The following is a 27,278-nucleotide window of genomic DNA, read 5'->3' as shown; positions in this document are numbered from 1 at the left end:
AATCCTTACACCGAGTCACATAGGCCACCGACGGGTCGGAGAGCCAGCTCAGCAGAATGCGTGCACTTGTGAAGTGTATGCATGGCGCTGGTGCTTGCGTTCGGTGCCCGCCGTGTGTCTCAATACGGTCGGAGTTGTCTGTTTTGTTTTGCCTGTTGCATAATATTTATTTACATGATGATGTGCATGGCTAGAGTAGAGTACGGATAGTACAGAGTTGAGATAATTGTTCGTTTCATCTAGTCGATGCCAATGCACACCTAATTTTATGAATGTTTCTTAAAGAACTTTTTCTCAGCTTTCCAATATGGCGACCAAATCTAAGATGGCCGTCAATTTTTTTCCCACCTTATTTAAAAGTATATTCTTCCACTTTATAGAACCATGCCATTTGTTAGTTGTTTCATTGCAAATTTAGGGAATATCACATCATATAAATCTCAAGGTTTGCTAAAAATTCAACTTGGCAAACGAAGGGTCTACTGTTTCGAGGTATTAAAAGTGCAATTCTTATTTTTAACCATTATCAAGCAATCAAGTGCAAAAGTTTCAATATTTGAAAAGCTTGTGTCAGTAGTGGCCCATTTTCAGCGAGAATTACTCAGTTGGTTGAAACTCAAGCACGCAGTTTGAAGATATGGCCGCATTTAACCCAGTGGAAGAAGAAATAAATCCGTGCCTCGATGACAAAGGAATGCAATATTTTTATTTGTCGGCCTTTGTAATGGCAATCACATTCACACCGTGCAAAAGCATGAACATAAATATCACTGGAACTCTATTTTGTAGGTATATGCGTGCAGTGGATGCATCTATTTTGACTGTGGCATCCAACCAAGAGGAACAACACATTCAAATTTTGCTCGCGCATCGCGAAAATCTGAACTACCAGCACGTACAGTTAGCGAAATTATTAAAAGCGATCAAATAAACTGTCACTGACGTAATAAAAGTCTTCGGGGAATGTTTGCCGCCAGCTAGAAAGCCTCGATGAGAGATAAATTGGAAGCCGGAAACAGAAGCGACGATAAAATGTGGCCAGTGCTTGCAAGTTCAACTACCTCGTGATGAACGGCGAAATTTACGTTAAGGCAGACTTCAAACAGCTTCCTGGGCAAGAATTTTGTACGGCTGCCAGTGGAGAAGACATGGTAGACATTTTGAAGCATATGAAATTGTCGAAAATCGCTTAAAAATATCTGATTTGATAGGTTTCCTGTACTTGGGGCCTGAAAAGCAACATTTCCATTGCAACCCTGACGGTCAGACAACAAAATGGTTGCAAACGATTGCCTGGTAAAACACCTACTGCCTTTACTGAAGCAGCGTGGAGTGGTATGGTTGTACGTGATGCCCAAAGATAACACGCCAAATCGAGAAATATAAGCCCATCGTCAAGTGGAGCCTGAAGAAGACCCAAAACTATTGGAAGACAGATTAACGTTCTGCTGTGAGGAAAGTGAACGAAGTGGCTGTACATAATCTGATAGCAATCCCGGTAATTCGGATTCGGTCAACCGGAAGTTTAGCTGAATATTTTTTTCTGTCTCCTATGTTATTCGAACTATGAAAAGAAAAATAATTTGATATTGAATAGAAAATTTAAATTATTTACACACATTCCTGTTTGAACAAGTTTTAAATGTAACACCCTTTAAATAGTCAATCAGATCGAGAAACGTCACTTCAACGGTTCATGATTGGGTCTGGTACACATAGAATTTAATAAAATGTCTTCCTTAATTTTGGAAGGTCGTAACTTTCTGTTAGTGTTTTTATGTGTTATCCGAAAGAAAGTCTTCAATGGTATTGATTTTTTATGACCTATGCATACTACTTTTCTCTAGCATGTAACTCTAGATACTGCCAGCCTAAAATTTTAAACAAAATAAAAAGAATATACTGTAAAATAACTTTCTAAAGCCTATTGCTTTTAATCGTCATATGCAAATACTCAACTTTTGAACATTTTTTTTAACAATACATAAAAATTCTGGGGTCGATCGTTAAGCTACTACATAAAGGACGCAGTAGTCCAGTTCCCCAACAAGAAAAAAAGAAGCTAATACATAATGATATATACACAAAAAATTTAGACAACTTCATTGTTCATAATCGTTAATGAAGCAAACATAACACCAGAACCAGAAAATTTACACAGAAATTAACGACACCAAAGTAGGCCGTAGGCACTTTACATAGATTACCCTACAATTGCTTAATGTTAATGGCCGATGAAGCTAATCGTTGTGTTAGTCTAGTGAATGATGGTATCAATTCAGCGCAGCTGAGTGTACTGTAATCAAGGATTAATACTATTACTTTTTTGTTTTCTTTTTTTCTTTTATTTGTTCGGGTGGGAGAGCCAGCCTAGTGGGTGAGCGAGGTGCTCGTATGCATTGCATCATGGATCCTTTGCTCCTGAAAATTGGTTAATGCTAGGTTTAAAAAAAATAGAGTAGTGAAAGCGAAACAGAAGTCTAATGAGGCGTATAGCTTTGAATGCTAAAGAGTAGATAGAAGCTGAATAAGGACGAAAAAATTGCTCAATATACCAATGCCACATAATTTTTTTGTTACAGATTTCCTATCATTTTGCAAAGTAAAAATAGCTGAGTCAGCCAAAAGAGCAATCGTAATTACTACTCCTCAATTCACTTGAGTCAGCCAAATCAATCGCAAACTATGCTGGGGAGTACATGATAAGACCGAAAATTATTGACTTTTATCTACAGCTGTGTATGTTAGTCTCTGAAGTAGCACTTAAGATGAGTAATGGGAACTATTCCAATTGATAAGCCAAATACAATGCAAATTTTAAATAATTTTAAGCTGCCATTAATTTTAAGCTGTTCGAAACTCAGCAGGGGAGAGATTTGTAAGTTGCAGCACTAGCTCCGCAATTGTCCTTTACTCTAACAGCTGACTGCGAGGTCTGTTGAAAAAAAAAACAGAAGGTCAGGTTTCGAAAGCGGAATATAGTACCTAGATTTTGCTTTGCGCATGTGAAAATTATGACTTCAAACCTGTAGAGAACTACCGTTTGAAGATGTTACCGAACGTACCGAAGGGCAACTTAGTATATTGTACATCGCTATTTTTGTGCGGCGATGCATGCTCTTCAATCGAGATGTTTTGCAACATTAAATCGATATTCAGTTTCAATGTGTCGCCCCGCCCAATCAGCTCAGGGGTACGACGCTGGCCTAACAAGCCAGTCGTCGTGTGTTTGAGTCTCGACTAGGCGGTGCTGCTGATAGAGTCAATAAGATTTTTGCACTAGCCCCATAATATCCCTGTACTCTAATAACCGGCTGCGAAGTCTGTTGATAAAGAAGGGTCAAGTTCTTAAGGACGTTTATACCCATGGCATTGCTTTTGTGTCGGCGAAGCTCCTTACTCATGTTGTTGACGGTATTTTACTTATCGTAGCTACTAATCATATATTTGGCTGTCGACGCATTGATTGTTAGTCTAATCCTACTGTTTTTATTCGACTTTGCAGCCAGCTGTTAGAGTACAGGGCTGATGTCATTGGCGTAGCTAAGAAATTTCCCTGGAGGGGGCCTAGGGGGTGCCTTCCAAAAAAAATCATTATAATCCTGTTACGCCGGCTGTCGCCGATAGCACAGGGTTTTGTAGGGAATTACCAGGCGGGCTTCACGGGGACCTACGTAACTACGGACCAGATGTTTACCATCCGAGAGCTCTTACGGAAATGTCGGTAGTACAACGTGCTCATGCATCACATCTTTATTGATTTCAAAGCAGCATAAGATACAGTCGATCGAGACCAGCTATGGTAGATAATGCACGGACACGGTTTTCCGGATAAACTGACACGATTGATCGGAGCTACATTAGATCGAGTGATGTGTTTCGTGCGTATCTCGGAGACTTTCGAGTCCCTTTGAGTCGCGGTGAAGGTTTAGACAAGGGGACGGCTTATCTTGCATGTTATTCAACATTACATCGCTCTTCAGGGGGTTAGCCAACGAAAATGGAACCTAGGAGGATTAGGCTAAAATAAATGTGGAAACAAAGGAAACAAACGCGTGCCTCCCACGACGGTAACTGTTGACGGAAGATCCAGCGGCATATTTAAGCGCGAAATCGGATCTACTTTGACCTTCGCAGAACGGTACGATAAAGAAGCATACACCGCGCCGCCGTACGAAGAATAGTGGTTCTTTATGAACTTGAAATCATGTCACTGCTCACGAGGACATACACGCCCTTGCCGTGTTCGGAAGGTGCTACGGATGATATTTGGCGAAGTACAAACTGATAGCGGAAAGTGGTGGACAGGTGAATCACGAGCTACATGCACTTTTTGGAGAGATTCCTATCGTGCATTTGGCGAAAGTCAGTACGCTACGGTGGGCCGGACACATCGTGCGGATGCCGGACGAGAGTGCGACGAAAATAGTTCTGTTCGAGAACTGCACTGGTACCAGGAACAGGGGGGCTCAACGTGCAAGATGCCTTGAGCAGGTCGAAAGTGATTTGCGACTTCTGAGACGATTGGGAATTTGGCGATGAAAGGCCTAATTTGAATGGAGACGAATGCTTCCAATAGGGAAAATTTCTGGAGGTGGCGTGGTCCCCCAGGCACCCCTTCTAGCTACGCCAATGGCTAGTGCTACGATCCTTGGAAAGCAAAGCCTTGCGCTTAAACGTCGTTCTAAGACTTGACCCTCTTTATTAGAGCGTCTTAGTAGAATACGAAGCCTAAAATTAAAAACGCAGACACTGAGGAAGCCTGCAAGTCGTAGGCGAAATACGTATCTGTCGTGAATAAAATATACATAGTAGAATTAAATTGGATAAGTTTCCTTCCTTATTGACAGACTTTACAGGCGGCTATTGGAGTACAGGACTATTACGGAGCTATTGCAACAATCATACTGACTCTATCTAGCAGCACCGCCTAGCTGAGATTGGACCATACGATGACTGGCTTGTTAGACCAGTATCGTACCTCGAAATTAACTGAGCGGTCAGTGCTGATCGTTCTTTTTGTATGGGACATACTATATCTTCTACCCATTCCATCGATAGTTCTCCTGGAGATTATCCAATGAAGTGCCGTTACTAGTTTAAGTGGGGATATCCAGGAGTTGGTCCATTCCGTCGACTTATTTCGAAATTGGGAGCATAAATGCAGGATAATCCGCCTCTTTCCGTGATGTCTCCATTGAGGCGTTCATCGAAGAGCTCGTTTGTGATCAGGTTTCCTTCCTCGTCCCTACACATATTGCTTCAGTGTGTAGCATTTACGAGATTGGTTTACCCTCTCACAGAACTTGCGCGTATCATTAGCCCGGAATAGTTGTTTCAGTTCTTAACGATCTGTATTATTCTTCTGCAGCTTTTTCTTTTTCAGGATCGTGATCAACTGATTCAGTGCTCGTCGATATTTGACCATGACCTAGTTGCAAAGCTCAGATCATCCCAAAAGTTGTAGACCAATCAGTCTAACACTCTTTTTCTAACTCTTTTTCACTAAATGAATCTTATTTAGGAACTTTTTCGGAATTGAAGGTGCGTACCTTGATGACGTGTCTTTCGCCACTATTTTGGAGGCTGCTCGTCATCATAAGATGCCTTCAATAATCATGAAAGGCATAAAACAAATACTTAGTAACGGATTACTTTTTTCGTTGTCACGGCAAGCAATTATTGGGAAGCAAAGTGTTTGTGGATGTCCACAAGGTGGCGTTCTCTGCCATTTTTATATGGATTCTTGTGGCGGGTGGTCTACTGAGGAAACTCAATGGTCTAGGCTATCTGTCATATGGTTTTGCTAGCGACTATCTCATCCTAAAAGTTGGAATGTGCGTAAGCACATTATTTGACTTAATGCGGCAGGCACTAAGCGTTATGGAAACGTGGTGCTGAGAATCTGGACATCTGGCAAAACTCTATCGTTCTATTCCCAAAACGTAGAACACGAATCAAGTGAGGATGTGCTTAATAGCATTTACTACAACTTTTACTGCCGTCTTAGAAGCTATTCTCAATATTAAACCTCTCCAATTTCACCTTAAGTAAGAGGCACTTAATAGGTGCTTACCGACTACACGCGATTGGCGTTTGGCAGCCTGCGGACGGTTTCATTGGTCATACTCGATTGTGGTCGTAAATTGTTGCAGAAGAGAAGTTGCTATTGCTCCTAGCGACGCAACGCTCCTGTGTCCTTTTTCAAGTAACTTTCCTCCTAGAAAGGATTAGTTGTTCGGCTACATGGAAAGGAGCATTTCCGACTAGGCAATCTGATATATCGCCGGTTCCTTGTACGAAGGTCGTGCGAGTGCTGGTGTTCACTGCCTTGAGCTGGAATCGAAGGAATCCTTTTCGTTGGGTAGTTACTGCACGATTTTTTAGCTGAAATCTTTGAAATTATATGCGGAGCTTAGTTTGCACTTCAGAAAGAACTGATAGGTAAAATTATCTACTTCTGTTCTGATAGCCAGGCCGCTATAAAAGCACTTTGTGCGGCTAACTCAAAAAATCAGTAAATTACAGGTTGTTTAACTGCTTAATATTGAATCGAGGTGGTTGGCTTTGTATGGTATACATTTGATAGTTTTCTTGAATTCTGCTCAACACAACAAAATCCATTTCCAGTCCGTTGGATGCCACCGCTTTAGTAGAACTAGGACTTTCTGATACAAATCTTCCAAACCTTCTCTCCTCCGCGATGTTCAAGCTGTTCAATTAAAACCCGATCGCCACTTACCCAAGCAAGCGATCCAAGTACTAAGTTTCTATTCACGGTCCTAATTTAGTTGCTTACTTACTTACTTACTTACTTATGTGTCCATGTCCGCCGGTCCGGCAGAACAAAGCGATGAAATCAGAGATCTCCACTGCTGACGGTTACCCGCCATGGCTTTTACCTGTCGCCAGGACAGGTTCTCGTCTACAGCCCGGATGTCGTTGGTTAAGCTCCGTCGCCATGAGCATCTGGGTCTGCCTCTTTTACGCTGTCCTTGTGGATTCCAGTCGAGTGCTTTTCTGCAAACATCGTTCGCTCCTTTCCTCAAGGTGTGTCCGATCCACTTCCACCTACGTTCACGAGTTTCTGTGGCTATCGGCTGTTGATGACACCGACGATGGAGTTCCTCATTGGATATCCAGGTATCAGGCCACCAGGCACGAATGATGTATCGCAGGCACCGGTTAATGAATACCTGCAGTTTTTGCGTTGTCTCCGCTGAGACGCACCACGTTTCGCAGGCATACAGCAGTACGGATTTAACGTTTGAATTAAAGATTCAGGTTTTCGTACGTAGGGTGATCTGGTTTGAGCGCCAAATGTTTCGCAGACCTGCAAAGGCACCCCTGGCCTTCCTGATCCGGGTGGCTATATCAGTCTTGGTACCACCATCGGCCGTTGGTTGGCTACCAAGATATTGAAAGGCGTCTACCTGCTCAGCTTGTTGTCCCGCTACTGGTGGAATTGTCAGTGTTCACTACCATAGACTTAGTTTTCGCTACATTGACTGTGAGACCTGCTACCTGGGAGCTCTCGGAGAGGTAATCCAACTTGCTCTGCATATCGTTTCGGCGTTGTGCGAGCAAGACAATGTCGTCGACTAGGTCGAGGTCATTTAGCTGCTCCATCGTTAGAGGATTCCAAGGCAATCCTCGATTTGGTCTACTGTCAATTGCTCCAACTAATATCTCATCCATAACGATGAGAAATAGAAGCGGTGATAAAATGCAGCCCTGTCTCACGCCAGCAGTAACCCTTATGGGGTCGGACAAGACGCCGTCGTGCAAAACCTTGCACGAGAACGCCTCGTACTGAGCCTCGATGAGATGGACTAGCTTATCTGGAACTCCTCTACGCCTAAGTGCGCCCCAGCTGTTTTCGTGATTGAGTCGGTCGAACGCCTTTTCGAAGTCAACGAACACCAGCAGAAGAGAGTCCTGGAATTTGTTGATCTGCTCCAATATAATGCGGAGCGTTGTGATATGGTCTACACATGATCGGCCAGCACGGAATCCAGCTTGCTGCCGCCGGAGAGTAGCGTCGATCTTCTCCTGGATCCGGTTGAGGATTACCTTACAGAGTACTTTGAGAGTAATACAGAGCAACGTGATGCCACGCCAGTTACCGCATTCAGTTAGGTCTCCTTTCTTAGGGACTTTGACCAATATGCTCTGCATCCAGTCCTCCGAAAAAGTTGCGGTTTCCCAAATATTGCTGAAAAGCGAATGCATCATCTGGGCTGACAAAAATGGGTCAGCGTTGAGCATTTCGGCTGAAATACGATCTATCCCTGGCGCTCTATTGGATTTCATACTCTCTTGATGGCTGCTACAATTTCATCCAGCGATGGCGCCTCTGAGTTCACGCGATTGATTCGACGAACTGTAGGCGTCATACGCTGCTGGTTTTGTTGGTCTCTGACATTTGAAACTCGGAAGAGTTGTTCAAAACGTTCAGTCCATCGCTTAAGCTGGTCAGTACGGTCAGTCAATAGCTGACCAGCTCTGTCCTTTAGCGGCATCTTTGTATTCATCCTGGCACCACTAAGGCGGCGAGAAATATCGTACAACAAATGGATATCACCATTGGCGGCGGCGGTTTCTCTTTGTTCGGCTAGGGAGTTAGTCCAGGCTCTCTTGTCCCGCCTACAGGCACGCTTAACAGCCCTCTCCAGTTCGGCATATCGTTGACGGGCAGCTGTCTTAGCCGATCTGGTCCGCGCTTGCTCAATGTCGGCTTTCGCCTCTCTCCGCTCGTAGCTTGCTTAGCTCGTAGCCAAATATTCTGTTCGGTTTTTGCTTGTTTTGTCGTAGTAGTAGTGATTTTGGTAGGTTGCCTTACTGGGATGGTTGACATCTTAACTTTAACATTCGAGATAACGTATTTCTTAGTTTTGCCAACCACCCTGGGTTAGACGTGGTCGTGAGCCGCTCCTAACATGGAGCGCACACGCTCATTAGGTTAAGGAAACGAGCATGTTCATTGATCAGTGGAATCATCGTTAAAAGCCGAATCACTATATCGACTGGTACCACGATGAGGTATGGATTGGAGTTGCTGTAATTTAAGAGGATAGACACAGGGTGTTCACGGGTCACACAGGTATAGTTTTACCAACGATTTTTCAAATTATTCTTTCAAACAAAATTTTTAAAAGTGATGTCCGAAAAAAACGAAATTTTGGTTGGGAATTTTTTGACTTGGCAAGCCGTGAATGAAGAGTCAAGGCTTTTGTCACGAGCAAGCCAATGCATTCGTAAGAATACAAGTAAGAGTGACCGCAAAATCCGTATTCAACCGTTCATTAAGGAGACACACAAAGGTCCTCTGAAGTTTTGGCCAAATTTGTTAAGTTCGTGGCCGCTTTGATTGAGTTTTTTGAAGATCGACTTTGTAAATCGTATTATTTCACATCGACTGATCATCTAGAACGAGTGGTTTTGCGCTGCAGACCTGCTTTAAAAACCAACGCGTATCACCAAGGTCACGAACAGCCACAAATGTCGCAAAAGTGGACCATAAGTTAACTGACTCTACGACCCTAGGGAAACAAAGCGCGAAAAGACCGTTTTGAAAAAGGACGGTGAGAATTTTATCCTCATGTCCGGTGAAGTTACATGAAATGTTCACAAAAATTTACATTAAAGGGATGATTCTAGGCTCATGTCTGCGGGAAGGCTGTAAAACTGCAATTTTCATTAAATTTTCGAGGAGTTTGTTTGATTTCCAGATGAAAATTTTATATTTGTCAATCCATTGTAACACCACTGTTAAAACTGTGAATATTAAACATTTGAAAATACTTTTGCAGTATCTTTGACTAATAACGTCAACAACACGTGAACACAGCTAAAATAATTTGTAATTAACTATCATGTATTTATCCTACGTATTAACGAGATTAGCACATCATTAGTTGCAAAGCGATAGGGAAAGCGAAATAATACATGCAGCAATGCACTACAGTAATAGCTTGGCATACTATAGAGTAAACTAAAGTAAACTAATAAATAGTTAGTGTTTGTTAAGATACTGGAGTAGAAATGAAAAATAAGTTGAGTTTTGAATGATGTAAATCTGGGGGTTGCATACGATTTTGTTCAAGGCATTCATTTTACGAATTTTTTTACTCGATGCAATACATGAGAATGATTTGCAGAAAGTCTAGCTAGAAATCATAAGATTTCGATAGTTTTTAGCGTTTGCAGCTACAACGATAATCAAATAGGCATGTTTTAGCAATGATATTAATTGAGCAATTTTTGTTCTTATTGTAAATGAGAGTGGATACTTGGTGGAACTTTTTTTGAATGGAAGAAGAGATGAAACAAAATAAAAACAAAAAAAAACGGAAGAAAAAGATATTCAAAGAAACATGACATCTTTCTAATTCGTTTTAAATTTCGGGGCTCTACTCACTCTGCTCGGGGGCCTTTCCTGCGTCGCCGGATAGATAATTTGCCCCCGGCACTCCGGCCCCCTGCCTGCGATCCGGCTCCGTGTTCAGCCCTGTTCAATAGCAAACCCCAGAGTCAAATCAATTTGGTTGTGTTGGATATTCATGTACAGAGAAAACAGAAATGGAAAATGAAATGAAGAACAGAGCTATTGGAAAATGGAACGTAAAAGGTGAACAGCATGGGTATTAAATATGTAAAGGTAAACAGCAGAATTAGGAGTAAAAATAAGTACTAAACGTATTGATGCCAGGGACACTAACACACGCACTCATACACTCGTAGGACTGGTGACCAAATACGATAAAGTTATAATTTTAAATTGATCTATTGTTTTAAGCTGACTGACTCGTTGGCTTATGTACAAGGAGGTCTGGTATTCAGGCATGCAATTTTCAGCTTATATTAATCATATTTGCAGTAGCAACTATGTTGGTATTGGATAGTACAGTATATTCATCATATTTCAGACAGTAATCAATTTTAATAACGCAATGAACACACTTTTACATGCATAACATTTTGATTCTATATTTGCAATGAAGTAAGAATAGAGCAATTCGGTTTCATGTTGTGTTATCTACAAGTATTGATGTGATGTGTGCTTGTTTACACTACTTATAATCAACAAATGTACAGATAAAATACATGCAATGTATGATAAACTATGCGATTATCAATGAACATGCTTTGCGCTTAGTAACGGGAATTTACTATTTATTACACTAAATATTGTCATTTCAACAATGGAATATTTATGATTAACATGAGTGAATCATTTTATGATCAGAAAAAAAGACATTGAAGTTAAATATGTCTCAGTGAGACTAATATAACAACGCAGAGTAGCGGTTCTAGGATGTTACAAACAAAATCTGAGCAAATGTTAAAATGAAGACTCTTGGCAAATCACACACAAGTTTTGGGTAAAAATACAGAAACCTGAAGTATCTCGATTGACTTGTTTGTACGTATAAATCAGAACAAAATAAACAGGGAAGGAAATCGATTATCAGGTGAACAGTGCCCGAACAGAGTAACGCCTTTCGTTAGAAGTTTGATAAAAAGCATGCATGCACTCTCTGTTAGTACTCCGGCTAATGGCTGTCCAGGGTGAAATGTATACTCATAGAACGTCTATTCGCTACGCGTGCAGAAAGAAAGTAATATAGGTAAACAACGCAAGCATACAACAAGTCATATGAATAACCATCAATCTAAATCACGCTACAGCACAGTGTAATGATGCATGGAGTGCCGATAGGTGGCATGTGCTTGTGTATACGCGAGGAGCAATCTGAGGTGCATTATGTGCATCGAACGTTCCATATACCACCACGGGAAGTAGTTAAATACAGCAAGCTGTCGAAAATATAGCCGTGGCAGATTAGTTTGGAAGGATAGAGTTCATTTATTAATTGCGTTGCATCAGCTATAAAATAACGAACAAAGACACAGCAGTTAGCCAAACTTGATTCAATCGGTAGCTACGATAGTAATGATATTGATTGGAGCTGCTGGATCTTGTTGCTTTTCAAGCTTCATGTACCTTTTTCTCAGAAACCAAAGTATTTGAACAAACTTTCATTTGTTCTGTTGGTAGACGTTTGGAGAAGATTTTTAAAATTGTGAATTTTACGAGAAAATCGTAATTGTTTTATTTTTCATTTTCCGCCACCAAATTTTTACAGGTGGTAAATACGGCGACCTTAATATTTAAAAAAAAAATAGAGATATTCAACCTTTCAGTTTGAAAATAAAACTTGCAATAACTATTTTTTGAACAGTGCGCAAATTTTTTCTAAATGTAATTTTATTAATTTACCGATCAAACAAAGAATTTTTCCAATATAATGTTGTAGAATAATCTATAATCTTCATCTATATATAAATAAAAGGCTTGTCTGTAACCAAAACCCGGTCTCTGACAGCATGTTATAAGAGGCTTATCGGTAATTTAAAAACAGGTCTCTGACAGGACGTCATGCTTTCGTTGCAATGGGTTCTATTCTCAGTCACCTTACTGGTCGACTGCTGAACTGCTCGATTACTCAACCGGTCGACTAGACTGCTCTACTGGACTGATCGCCTAGACTCCTCGACTGGACTGCTTATCTGAACTGCTCGACTCAATTACTCGATTCCTGGTTTATTTTTATAATAATTATCATATAGATAAATCGTCTACCTCAAGCCTCCGCAGGGGTAAGAGGTGGGCCCACCATCATCATCGACTAGACTGCTTGACTAAACTGTTCGATTTGACTGCTCGACTGAATTACTACTCGGCCATTCGTATTCGATTTACTACTCGACCCGACTGCTCGACTAGGCTACCCGATTTAACTGCTCGACTGGATTGCCCGACTGACCAGCTTGATTCAACGCTCGACTTAACCACTCGACTCGACTGCTCGACATCTTCGCAAACACCGGCAAATCTGCAATTTTCAACATTTATATTTTTCGGATCGTAAGATTCGGGCCCAACTAGTATTGAATATATAATTAGTACCATCAGTACCTAGCTAAAAGTGTAATGTTAACGTTCTGGAGGGAGCATTTACGTTGATCAATTGAAGGATGTCTAAGCAGTTGATGCACTCAAAAAAATCGACACGTCGCTTCCACGTGAAAAATCATGTAAACTTCTGTACAGCAACTTACGTGAACTTCATGTACTACTTAATGCGAAAATTGATAAAATTTACCGAGATCGCACGTAGACTGGTTAGTATGAGTGCGAGTCACCAACAATTCACGTGAATGTTACATGAATTTTTTTTAGTGTGCGGACGGTTGAAATATTTGCGACCGTCAATGCATGGGAGATGTCGCGGCGTAGATTGAGCGAGTCTAGTCGAAGTAATTGACAACGGTCCTCATAAGGAGCGAGCTGTACAGGTAGTTTCCAAGATAAAAGGCGAAGGGCTTAGCAAATGAATGTGCACCGTCGAGGAAAATTCGATTGTATCTCACAGATGACACAGAAAATCAAGCTTGGCATGCTCTTTTCAAATTCTGGTTCATTGAGGTGCAATAATCAAAACAGCAAAATTGAAGCGAAAAGAGTGTGCCAAAGCTGCAGGAAACACCAAGGAATCCATCATTTGACGGTCCCGCGGTATGACAGAGAAAGGTGTTGAGTCTGTTCAGGCAGCGATCGAAACTTTTGATTCGCAATACGTCGATGAAGGCGTAGGTATGGTTCCATTTGGTTTGTTCAAAAAGCGATGACACGTACGGGCCTTCACGTCTTCAACGTTTGGAAGGTACCTAACTAGATCCGCGCCACCATGTGGTTGACGAATTCAAGGTGCCATCATGACGCACATTCAACAAGGCGGATACAAAGTTGTTGTCAGAGCAATAGTTTTACGTTGACATATAACGGCTGGCCGTACCTGAGAAGGTAAGAAAGAAGAAGGTGGACAAATTCAGCAAGTTCTGTGGGTGCGGCAACATTAGCCAGCCGTACATCATGATAAACGAGTGAATCCAGAAGCGCCTGATGTTCTTTCTACGGTCTCACGAAGGCAAGACACTAGTTTGGTCGGATTTGACATCGTACCACTACTGACGGGTTAGACTAGTCACTGGTGCAAAGATAACAATGTTAATATTTTTTGAAACGATGGTTCTACAATTGATGAAGGGACGGTAGGGAAAGAAATGAAAATTTTTGGTGAAGGTGGGGAAGAGCGGAAAGGAAGGGGGGGGGGGGGGTATTGGTAGCTACTTGTACAAGTACCAGCGAACCACATGCCCTGGCGGGTGTTGTGGGTTCGAATCCGGTTGTAATCTCAGATTACAGCTTGGTTCGACTCATGCATCTTCCAGTATTGGACAAAAGGTAGGAGTCAAAATGACTACTTGTCAAGCATAGCTACCAATACCCCCCCCCCCTTCCTTTCCGCTCTTCCCCACCTTCACCAAAAATTTTCATTTCTTTCCCTACCGTCCCTTTTTCAATTGTAGAACCATCGTTTCAAAAAATATTTATATTTATGTATGACCGCATTTCAAGGTCAAGACTGAAAACTTGAGATTAGTCTATAACAATGTTGTTTTTGTTTCAAAAGATATCAATTTACCGAACTCGCCGGATCTTCGCCCGAGTGCGAATTTTGGGATTATCATAAAGACTTGACTTCGTGAAACAGGTGTTGGAGAACAAGTTGACTTTTAAGAAACAGCAAGTAAAAGCATCAAAACAAGTCGGTGATTCCACCATTGCCCAAAACCTGTGGTCTGAAGGCAAGGTGCGGGTTTTCGGTTAGGGAGAGGATATCTAATAAGGCAAAAATGTAGAATGTTGTGGTTTATTCCCTGAAACTTTTTATAGTCTATTCGCCAAAAGTTTTAAGGCAATCCGACCAGCAATTAAATTTAAGCAGCCATTTTTGCGATTCACTTTTTTCAGTACAGTTTTTATATGAAGAAATATCATAAAATGACAACTTCTTCGAAAGAGATGCAAAGTTCTGGCTCATTCGGAAATGATAAAACAAATATTTTAGCTTTTCATTTGCTATTTTATACTTCATTTGGAGCAAAGATAATTCCAAGGAATCGACAGCAACCAGCAGGCTTGTTATTTTCTCACTCATTGTGCAAAAAGTGCAACTTTTTTTTCAACACAATGAGCAGAACTACTGTCAGAAATGAGAAATAAATCTACACAAGGAGAAACAGACTAAACATAAAGAGAAAAATTTATTACGCTCTTTAAATGAGAAACTTTCGATTTCGCTCTCGGTAGCTACAGAAGTAAGCGTGAAAACGCAACAACCGGTGCGCGTACAGCAACTATAGACTCAGAGGCGCCAAGGCAATCAAAAGTCGTTAAATTTTGAAATTTAGCAGAGAATTACCATGGTTTATAATGGGACTTTCCTTCCTGTAGGTGCGCGTCAAGAAGCAAGTGCATGGGAATTCCAATGTTGCCTAATATAAATAACATTTTTCACACTATTGCCGTTGTGACGTGCCTAACCATATGATGCAGTTGCGTTCACGGGCAGCCAAACTCAACTGAATATACTAAATGTAAGAATCATGATTCAACTGCATTAATGGGTTAATATTTTGCTGATGGCAATGACCGCTATTTACAATCGTCGTTTTTCTCAACGCACTACCCATGTTAGAACTACCCGTAGTTGTCATACGTCAGCGCATCGCATCAACGTATTCAAAGTGTATTAACATTCTGTTGCTCCTCAATGTGCGGTTGTTCATACAACTGCGTTCAGCAAGAAAGAGAAAAGTCAAAATGAAACGGCGAAGAATAAATCGTGTTGAAGACTGAGCACAGATTGAATTTTTCTCTTCTCTTTTTTCCTCTGAGGAGGAATCATCCCTGGCAACCAGATATGATACCTAATTCTATTCAACTGCTTGTGAAATCAAAGCGAGGGAAACCGTGGACCTCCCATACCAAACATTTTCTGCATTATATATTTATAAACAATGGAAACCATGGCGGTGGGAGGTTCAAATTTTCATACTCTGACAAATCATCCAGAAATGGCGGAAGTACAACGTGAGTAGGCATGATATTTTCGTGGATTTCAGGGCGGCAGATAATGATAATGGGTTCCGATTTCCGAACAAACTAAGGCAATTCATCAAAGCAATACGTGCGTGGTGCGTGTTTCGGGAATACTCTCGAATCTTTTCGAAGCACGCAGAAGGTTACGGCAAGAGGATGGACTGTCATGTACGTTATTTAACGTTGTTATTGAACATATGATCCGGTGAGCGGGCATTGAAACGAGAGGAACGATTTTGGGCAAATGCAGCCAACTCCTAACCTTCGCAAACGACCTTGATATTACAACTAGAAACTTTGGGACTGCAGAGGCTATCTACACCAGATTAAAAATGGAGACTAGGAGGATTGGATTACAAATTAATGCGTCAAAAACCAAATATATGGAAGAGGCTCAAGAAAAAACAATGTTCGTCTCCCATGGACAGTGACTGTAGCCCAGTGGCGACTCGTCCGCATGTTCAACCTGTTCATAGGACAGGCACCGACGCATGTGCAATGCAATACGAATTTAGTTTAGTTACGAAGCTGATGAGCAAACAGTTCAACATGACATTTGAACGTTTCTTTCGAGATCTCAATGCACAAGCATACCAACGCATTATTCCTCTGGTATTGATTCTTGATACTGAATTAGTACCAGGAACAATGTGTTGGTACGAAGGAGATAAAAAGAGAATGTGACACAGCTTTTACTCGAAAGCGCGGGCGCTTTATTGTCTCGTTCATCTTCAGCATTGAACAACCACATATCCCTTTGGCACGCGCTTTGATTCCATATTTTATTTAGTTAAGAAGCTAATGAACAAAACGTTCAACACGACGTTTGAACGTTACTTTAGATATTAGCACCAGGAATAATGTGTTGGTACGAAGGGGATTTGAAAATAGAGCGCGGTTGGCGATTTGGCATGCATTATTCGCAAAATTTTCTCATTAACTCGTTCATTTTTAGCATTGAACAACTTACGCATATTGCTTGTGGTGCGTGTGATGTGCGCGCATCGCAGTAAGGTGGTAATTCTTGAATTTCGTTCAATAGATAAATTGAACCAAAAGTTTTCGGTTTGTAATTAAAATTCAGAGACCAGTTTGCTGGTAAAGTAAACCGTCATATTCCGTTGCTATTTAAATAAATAGGGATATTCACGTAGCGCTTGCTATGTTGCGAATACGGAGTATTGCATACTTATGCTGCCGCTACTCGCATAACGGTTCCATCTCCATAGAAACTGGAACTACAATGCGAATTGCGGCAGTATATACACGAAATACACCGTTTACGCAACATGGCAAGCGCTACGGTGAAAACCCCTAATGTTTGTTTCATGATTAAAATATAGAAATGCGATAATAAAAAAAGTTGCGTATTAATTTGTATTTTTCGCTGGTTGAACAGGTAAGCTAAACCCCCACGAGTCGCCACTGCTGTAGCCGGCGATTAACTCGAAGTGGTAGATTCATATTTTTGGGTTCTCTGTTCACCACCGGCGATAATACGGGTAAGCAGATTGCACGACGCATTCAAGCTGGAAGTAGGGACTACTTTTCCCACCGCAAGGAGCATACGCTGCCGCATAAAGCTAACGATGTACATAACGCTAATCAGAACGGTAGTGTTTTATGGACTTAAGACTGTAAATTTCCTTACAAAAGATAAACGTGACTGCCGTATTTGAACGAAAGCTGTTTAGGACTATTCTTGGAGGGTTCTTTAAAAATATCCCTTCGGATAAGTTTTGTAACTGTTAGAAATTTTCGGTGGTTTCCGTTAACTATGAGGAAATCCATGGATACAAGAACGTGGAAAATCCGAACATCCGTATATTATTTTTGCCAACGGTAAAATAAAAAAATGTTAGCAGAAAAATACAATCTTCAAACCCAAAGAAGGACACAAACAGCTTCGTTATCAAAAAATGGATGTTACGTCCTACGTTCCGACTTGGCACTACATTCCGACGAAATTTGATCTTCAGTTTTTTTGTTTGATAGACTTTGCAGCCAACTGATAGACGACAATTTCCGAATTAGTATTACGATGCTATTGACAACAACATTGTAATGGTCAGTGAATAGAAGCTTAATATCGAGAGTTGCCCTAATTAACTGGTGACGACTAAAATTCTGGATTTTTTTCGAGGCCTCTATGCACAACAACAAACAAGCTCAAAGAGTTGCCAAGTTTTGCTCAAAATGGCGTCAAAACTAGAAGCATTTCGTGAGCGCGTTGTACACTTCTACGAATTGCACAAAGATCTCGGCAAAAAGTATACGGCACAATATTTTAAAAGCGAAAATGTTGCGAAAATGACTATTTGCCATATCCTAAGATCCCCGACAACTACTCGCAAGTAATGTAGTGGAAGACCAGTCAAAATTATGGACGCAGAAGAACTTCATTCTCTTTCTCGTGCGCGTGCCTTCAATAACAAGGATTCCGTGAGCCAATGGGATGTCGTAAAAAAGTTTAACTGTTCCCTCCAGTACATCTGCAAAACATGGCAAAGAGTCAGAATAAAGTGCCGAAAGAAAATAAGAGCCCCGGAATACACTGAGAAACAGATTTCGACCCTGAAATCCCAAGCCCGCGGGTTGATAAAACAATATTCCAGAAAATGTTTTGTTTTGGACGACGAAAGTTACTTCACTCTTTCGAACACGCACATTCCCGGAAATGATCGATACTATTCCATGGATAGTTTTACTGTATCTCCGAACATAAAATACAAGTTTAAACATAAGCTTGAGCTGCTTGGCTTGCAGTACATTGCCATTTCCGAGAGAGGTATTTCTAAGTCATGATTCAAGTCCTTTGGTTTGTTATCAATTATGATGTGCACCAGACGAATGTTTGAAGAAAGTTTTGATCCCCTTTCTACAAAAACATAATACGGATGGACAATACATGTATTGGCCGGATAAAGCGTCACCGCATTACGCCAAAAAACCTTTATTTTTGAATAAATGATCCCATTTGTACCCAAAAACCATAACCTGCCTCAGTGTCGTCCAATCAAAGATTTCTTCGGGATTTTGAGCTCCTTGGTGTACAAAAGTAACCGGAGAACCACGAATTGCAAACCGTTGATTGGTAGAATCAAGAGATGCGTTAGCAAGTTTTACAAAAAAAGCTTCGCCGAACATCCGATTACGGACCGTTTTTAAATGTTCACTATTTGTTTAATAATGGACAATATATCTTTGTTTTCAGTAAATCAGATCTTCTTCAAGTATCTTTGTGTTTTTTTGACAGTTTGAGAAATAAATTCCAAAATTTTAGTTGTCACCCGTTATTTGAAATCTTTTAACAGGCTGATATACAAGAGCACAGCTGAAGTTATTGATTGAGTGTATTCTTGAAGATAATATGTTATTGCTTGGCATAGATCAATACTTCAGGCTATTGCGACCTGTGAATTTAACTATCTGTTTTGTTTGTCAAATAAAATTCGAGCTATTTGAAAAGTTCAGCTTTCATATCTTTGTGTTTAAGTTGATATATTAGCAAAAGAACGTCTATTCTATCAAATGCTTTACATCAACTTTAAAAGTTAATTAATTCTAATAGGTCCGAAGACGTGTTCTTCATAGAATCCACGTTGAATGATTGTAATGCTGTTTTACGTATTTAAAAACTTTTTGGGTAACGATAGCTTAAAAAAGATTGAGAATTACAAAAAGAAATTGTAATGTTATAGATAAGATCACTGTGGGGTGTACTAAACATATTTTATATCAGTAATTACAGCGGTCCCTCTTAAAAGGAGGTCACTCTCCAGTCTGTTAAAGCATGTTAGACACGATGAATCAATGAATTCAATCGTCCTTTAAGATGGCAACAATTTGGTCGGCATTACCTATACTGCTGTATGTTGTATAGAAAGCGTGTACTTACTACCAAGCCAAGTGTAATTAGCGTATTGACGCGAAAATTTTGATTGCTCTCTCATTTGTATGTATGTAGGTCATGTCTTAAAATTGAACATACAAAACTTGTTGTTTTTAAAGCATCTATAAGATGTAATACTATGTTTAGAGTAATTCGTTTTGTCGAAACATGTTACTTATATTGTTTATGGATTGCTTACTGAATACTGAAATTAAAATGGCTTTTATGTGTTACTTTTTAAGCTTCAGTCAAATGAGCTGTTAACATTTTATCTGCACCAGTAGGAAGTTTAATAATTATTGCGTGTTTTTTAAATGCAAGAAGCATCCAAAACTGGTATTTTGAAAAATTAGAATTGGTTGACAAATCAACCATTACGAAAAGTGGCAAAAAGTGTCTGAAATGTGTGAAACTATACCAAAACACTTTTAACTTGTACTTTAAAGCAAAAACATTGGAAGCAAACCCTTACTATTGCGTTTATCGATATATACCCGTGATTTAACGATATCTAATAGAAAATAATTTATTGGGTCATTGCGAGTAATAACAGATTTACCGCAACGTTTGCATTACCTGCAAACTATCCAACATTACAGATTACAGATGATTTTAAAATAGAGCTTCAATCTGTGGTTTTCCTAAAAACGTGGGTTTCGGCTTGCTAATCAATTTTCAATGTCGACTGTTCGTTTCCCATTAGGCGATAAGAAACGATTAATCGATCAGAAGCACCATTTTCAAAGGTTAACGACATCCACGGCGAAGAGATTAGCATTGTTTATTGTAGTTCTATTTAAGTCTATAAAATATCCCAGCGATGCTTTGAAGGGCGCCACAATCAAAATTGTTATTCACATATACTTTATGGCCTCACCAGAAGCACTATTCCGGAGTTTGAACTATGTTGAAATTTAGCTACTTATGATAGATAAGAGTGAACGGGAACACTTGATTACAGCTCATCATAGAAATATAGAGATACCTGATATTAGTCAATGGCATCACGGGTTTGAATAATTTAAAAGTATAGAGCCAAAAAATCAAATTCTGCACTGAAAATAAGGCATCATAAACTAAATTCGTTATAACGTTATTATAATGTCTATCAGACACACTTGGTTTCTCTATAATACAAAATCATTCCAGTCTATCGTTACTATAATCTCTCGGCATCCCATAAGTGAACACACCTGGCGGAAGAAATAACGATGGGAATTGATAAGAAGGCAAATATGAAACAATTGAATTTCGAGAGCCGTACTGACATTCAGTAGCATGAAATATTTTTTCTACGAATAATCGTGAATTTCAATTTCTGGGCAATGCTTTGGTTGTTATATCATCGTGGCTAATGAGCGTTATTCAACTTTCGGGATAGGGGTGTGTGTCAGGGAATAAAACATCCGATTTAATGTAAAACTAGAAATTCTTCTTCAATTTTCTTCCTTTTTAGTATAGGGACAGAGCGCAGTTACACTTCGAAAATCAAAAGTTGCATGTGAAAACGTTGCTATTCGATTGTTTTTACGAGGTAGTGTTATTGCATTACAATCTAATCGACCAGGTCGAGAATGTGTCCTTGCTCTAGTTCTTTACCTCAGACTTGGGGTGTCATGTGTCGTAGCGCTTTTTCACCAATATACAAAATGCCAAGAATATACCCGTATGATACTCATGCTAAAAAATTGATTTTCTTTATTTGTGTATCTATATATGCTTTTTGTGCAACACCAGAACTGAATCATGTATTTGATCAATTCTGTGTTATATTATGATTAGATGATGAAATAATCGCCTTATGTCGGATGCATTCTAGCGCTCTTCCGGCACAGTTGTCTCATCGATCACATTGCTAAAACGTTCAAACCTGTCATAGTAGATGTACTGAATCGCACATCAAAACTGTATGGACAGTGCTTTGACACCTTCACCAAAGCACAGTTTTTGCACGCACTATGACATCGACCCCAGTGTTATCACCGGTGATTTGGATACCTGTCTTTTATCTACAGGATTCATTGCGCACATTCAAAAGAAAGTTTTTTTTTGATTTCAAATATAAATAGACGGAATTGCTATTCTATTTTATTTTTATGTTATTACTGTTTTCAAATACAAATTTATTTTACAAAAAATACCAGTTATAATTCCTTTCGTCAAACAATTTTAAACATATGTTCTGATAAAATTAAAACTTTGCTTTGTACAGACCTTTATCGTTTTTTATTCAAATAGCATACATATTTCACAGAGTCATTCCCAGTCGCTTGTTTCTATAAAAAAATGAGTGTTCGTGTGCTGGCGTTTCTGCTCAAAAACCCATAGGAAATGATTCTTGTCTTGTGATACTAAAGGAAAACAGGCTAAACAAGTGAGCTGATAATGGATTCGAAAATGTTTTTATGTGTGGGTAAGAAGGGCAATGGTTTATTTAACCATACTCGACAAGATAGTAGTAATATGAATGAAAATGAAATCTAGATGAATACACTAGAGAATATTTGCGAAAATTTAGTCGGATGCAGATTGAAAAAAACATCTTACCTGTAATAAGATAGCACTCCCTTGGATAGAACAAACCACCGTTTTTGATAACCTTTCAAGTAATTTGTCCACTTTAGCAGCCATCCTTTCATGTCAGGATCTGGTTGTGATGCTACTGCGTTAGCAGCTGTAGAATTGGCCGTAGACAAACTACCTTTATTGGCGAGCACTACTTCTGTCATTTCGAGCCACTTTATACGTTTTGGATAAGTTGAATACCTTGCAACTTTGTCACTTTTACACCAATAACTTTTTACTATTTACCTGGCTGAGAAATGACAAGATTATTCACAATTTGCAACAGTTAGGCCACAATTTTCAAAGAAAACACACTCGCCACCTCTTTCCCGACGTAAGTTGATAAGATGCAATCCAAATCAGTCAAAAATTTACCAACAAAATTTTAAAAATACACTTCAGTCACCAGCCACGTCCACCATTTTTTCGCATTGAAAAATGAATAAATGCGAACAGAAAAATTATTGACAGGTGCTTTTCGTTTCTGTCCTCTTTGGAAGCAGAATGTCAGTGTTGTTTTTGTGTACTCTCTTGTTTTCTTCTTCGTCATAAATTTCTATTTGACAGTCATGCGATGAGACGCGATGTTATTCGAACACGCTTATTTATTTTTAGTCAATATTACAAAATATACATTCGAAAAGTAATAGTTACTCAATCTGACCAGCTTTTACCCAATGGGATGGCACGCTACTGTTTTACCTGACTCGCTGCGAATATGCGTGTTATTGAAAAAAAAAGTCACCATGCGTTTTATTCGTTTAAAACGCATATGCAGCTAATATCGATAACAACCGATTTTTTATAAGTTGTGCTTTTGTTGTTGCATTTAACTTGTAAAAAGTTGCATAAATAACAATTCAGTTTCACAATACAATTATTGCGTACTACTAGCACTTGCAATATAACGTTTAAGTACGTTATTTTTAGTGATCAAAATCAACGATATTTTCGATACAAGGGCGATATTTTTCGAAACCTTTCGAACCAACACGATACCGCGAATACAACGCTATGCGCAGTGAGTCAGGTAACACAGTAGGATTTCAGCGTAACAAACATCTATTTTCATTCCGCTTCCACCGAAACTGTATATTTATATTGCCGTATTTTCATTTATTCAACAGAAAAATATTATACAATCTATAATACAATACAAAACCACAAAAATATTCAATAAATTGCATTAAACTGCTTAAATTTACTTAAACTGCCATTATTAGGCACAGCCAATATTAAGGTTCGTTACCCGAATTAACATTGCTTTAGGGTAAACTGGCTATTTTTCGGGCGCCAGTGCCAGTGATGTCGGTTGCGCACCAAATAATATATAGAGATGGTCGGGTAGCGGAAAATTTTCCCGAAACCCGCACCCGTACCCGTACTCGCCGGGTACACTAAAGATGGTCGGGTACCCGGGCGCGTCCCGTACCCGACGGGTTACGCATTAGGATTCGAATAGGGTCGTACAGTCCGTAGTTTGCATTCTGTCCCTGCAGATGCAGGAAATATCTAGTTCTGAGGGCTCGTTCAGGAGCATACAGATTCAGTTGACTTAGAAGAGCAGGGCTGTCAATATCTCCTAATAGCAATCTAGCCAGGAACGTGGCTTGAGCGTTGGCACGTGTTCTTTCACGAGTCTCTGAGTTAAGTAAACGGCACCATTCCTCATATGATGGAAGGTTACTATAGATACTATAGATATTTTTTCCGGACTGCTTCGATTCTAGCGATCCAAACACAAGATCACTGATCCGAATTCCAAAACAGACCTTACAAGTGCATAGTAGGTGGTGAATGGCCCTCTGGGTTAAAACCACTCTAATAAAAAAAAGAACAAAAAAAGTGCATAGTACAAAGATCGAAAACAGTACGGGTCACGGAACTCCTTGGCAATTTAAAAAAATCCAAGTTGCTTATTGGCTCTGGAGATAATGTCGTTGTAGTGTATACGGAAAGTTAAACAAATTTCCTGTCATGTTGTAGCTAAAAGCCATAGGCTTATTTTTACGGTGAAAGGAGATGGCACAGCACCTTGAAATGCTGATAGTAAGCATGTAATTTGAGCATCTTCAAATTTGTCCACAAGGTGCTCCAGTTCAATGCAGTCGGAGTCCATTTTAATTACTTTAATTTTTACATCGTCGGCATCCGATCAAGATCGACAGCCTGGTGGCAGAAGAGCTGGTAGTTTGTTTATAAAAAGAGAAAAGAGTAAGGGTCCAAGGTTGCTCCCCGGTGGTACGCCAGAGATGTTGTAGAACGAGTCGGAAAACTCTGATCTGATCTTCACAGCCTACGGTGTGTTAGGTACGAATGTTGCCACTTGCAGAACGGTGCGGAAACTCCCAGCTTCTCCAGCCTAGCAAGGAGGATGCCGTGATGCACCCGATCAAACGCAGCTTTCAGATCCGTCTACACTGCATCAATTTGCATCCCTTCATTCATGTTGCGCAGGCAGAACGAGACGAAATCGACGAGATTCGTGGAGACTGAACGCAAAAAACCATGCTGGTCTGAGGAAATGTAGTGTTGATAGCTAGCGAATAAAGCGTCGTTCAAGATTATTTCGAGCACTTTTGAACTTGAGCATAACAATGTAATCCCTCGATAGTTTTGAACGTTGCGCTTATCACCCGTCTTGTGTACAGGGAACATTACTGATTCTTTCTATAGAGTAAGGAACTGACACTGTTGGATTGATGCATTTAACAATAGTGAGAGAGGTTTAGCGAGAATAGTAGAACCCTTTTTCAGGATGCAAGATGGAATACCGTCGGGTCCGGCCACTAACGAATATTTTAATTTTCCGATGGCAGTTTTCACAATCTCCTCCGTTACACGAAAGACGTTGAGGTTGATGGCTTCGTTAGGTGCGTTTCTAACAGCAGAAGCAATTTGTTCTGAGGAAGCAATTTTAAACAAGATTAAAAGTCTGTTTGAAGTGAGTAGCAAAGAGGTTGCATTTATCACGAGCAACGTTGGCTTTACGATCGTCCAGAAACAGATTAACAGGTAGGCCGTCTTTGTTTTTCTTAGAGTTGACAAAGGACCAAAATTTCTTCGGATTTCTGCGGAGGCATCCTTGCATTCGTAGTGTATACTGTTTATACAAAAAACGGTTGTACGCTCGAAAATCACTACAGGCACGGTTAGAGTTTCGCTTGGTGGCTTGGCAGCGTGATCTTTGAAATGCGCGCAGAGCAGAGGATCTTGCACGTGTTAATCGACTCAGATACGCGTTTCCCCATGGAGGCTTGCGAGCGGGTCGGCGTATTGGAACGAAATCGGTGATCAAACTGTTCAAAGTTCGAATGCCGTGTCAACTGTCAACATCAGGATATAGTAACAAAGATTGCCAGTCGACCTGCGCAATTGCTGTGGCTAAGCCATTAAAATCAGTTCTATGAAAATCTAAATTGTTGCTGTCGATAAACTCTTCAAACACGACAGGGATTGGCAAACTGGATATAACATCAAGACCGGGATGACCGGCATCAAGTGTGATAAAAGGCTCGGCCGGCCGCCTCGGTAACCACGTTGTATGGCTGGATCATTGGCAAGTATCAGATCTAACAAGCGATTATTGACTGAAGTTTTTGGAGCGTCTTAGTAGAATACGAAACCTAAAAATAAAAAATAAGAAAACTTATCCAATTCAATTCTACTATGTGTATTTTATTCAATGACAGATACGTATTTCGCCTACGACTTGCAGGCTTCCTCAGTGTCTGTTTTCGAACTCGAAAACAGACACTGAGGAAGCCTGCAAGTCGTAGGCGAAATACGTATCTGTCATTGAATAAAATACACATAGTAGAATTGAATTGGATAAGCGATTATTCCTGTTTAACACTGGATTAATTTGCGTCAGGCCGTGGAAACAGAAACCGTCTAAAAGCGCGGTGCAAGCTGCGGAAGCGTAAGAGCGTTGGTAGTCGATGCTAGCTTATTAGAGATCACGATATACACTCACCGCCACGGGATTTTCTGCTGTTTTGCTGGTTACGATCGCATCTAAAGACGGAGAATGCGTTCCCAAATAACTGTTGGGAGTGAATCTTCTCGTCAAGCCAGGTTTCCGTTAATACGATTATGTTGGACATAATCGGCTCGACTCAGCTACAACAATAAAAAAGACGTCGATTTTAGTTCGAAGTCCGCGCACGTTTTGATAATAAATAAGCAATGGAGGATTCGAGTTCAGCTACAGAGCTGGAAACGGAGACGGCGTCATCGAAGGAATTGTTAAAGGAGTTGTTGCCTGGTGTGGAATTTTAGGAGCCCCATTCCGTACACCAACACGCAGTCCCGGGACGACTGTTGTTTGTTGGCAGGAATAACTTGACTGCGGTGGGGAGGTCGGAGACTACCATAACACCGTAATCATTGCATCCCGGTACAGCATCAGATGTTGGTAGAGACGCGGTGAGTTGTCTACAATGGTGTGTTACGACTAGCGGGCTGGATTAATGGTGAGATCGACGTGTAAGGCGACGCAAGGGTCACTGGAAACAAAGTGTGTATCAGCGGTAGTGAGGAAACAAACACGCTAATACTTGCCAGGGTTTGGGGTTTGGAGGCTTCGTTCTGTACAACTGCACACAGGGCCGGGACGACTGATGTGCACTGACAGGAAAAGCTCGACTGTGGCAGGGGGAACAGAAGCCTCCATGACGCTAGAAACGTTGCGTCCCAGCATCCGAATTGTAGAGAGTGTACCACTTCACCGTGGTGCTTGGAGAGTCAGAAGCAGTTACGTGGCTAGGTCCCCGTATTCAATGCGGAGTCTCGTAATTTTGTATCCAT

The 27,278-nt window shown here is 40.4% G+C and overlaps 1 protein-coding gene across 3 annotated transcripts in view; it reads right to left on the bottom strand.

The window, feature by feature from the left end:
* The window catches only part of LOC128738378 (oxysterol-binding protein 1), a 52,082-nt gene extending 29,202 nt beyond the window's left edge, over positions 1-22,880 (bottom strand). Inside the window, exons 1-3 of one of the 3 annotated variants that reach the window (XM_053833455.1) lie at positions 22,452-22,880; positions 10,421-10,510; positions 2,323-2,421 (exon numbers count right to left, since the gene is read on the bottom strand). In XM_053833455.1, coding sequence (XP_053689430.1) covers positions 2,323-2,421; positions 10,421-10,510; positions 22,452-22,633 — 371 coding nt within the window. In that variant the 5' untranslated portion in view covers positions 22,634-22,880. The remainder of the gene's footprint in view (positions 1-2,322; positions 2,422-10,420; positions 10,511-22,451) is intronic. The other 2 variants (XM_053833456.1, XM_053833457.1) reach the window with 2 other exon arrangements.
* Between the last annotated feature and the right edge of the window lie 4,398 nt (positions 22,881-27,278).

This window comes from Sabethes cyaneus, chromosome 2 (genome assembly GCF_943734655.1).
Source record: "Sabethes cyaneus chromosome 2, idSabCyanKW18_F2, whole genome shotgun sequence".
Classification (NCBI taxonomy): Eukaryota; Metazoa; Arthropoda; class Insecta; order Diptera; family Culicidae; genus Sabethes; species Sabethes cyaneus.
Note: the sequence above shows the minus strand (reverse complement) of the source record. Positions and strands in the feature narration are given on the sequence as shown.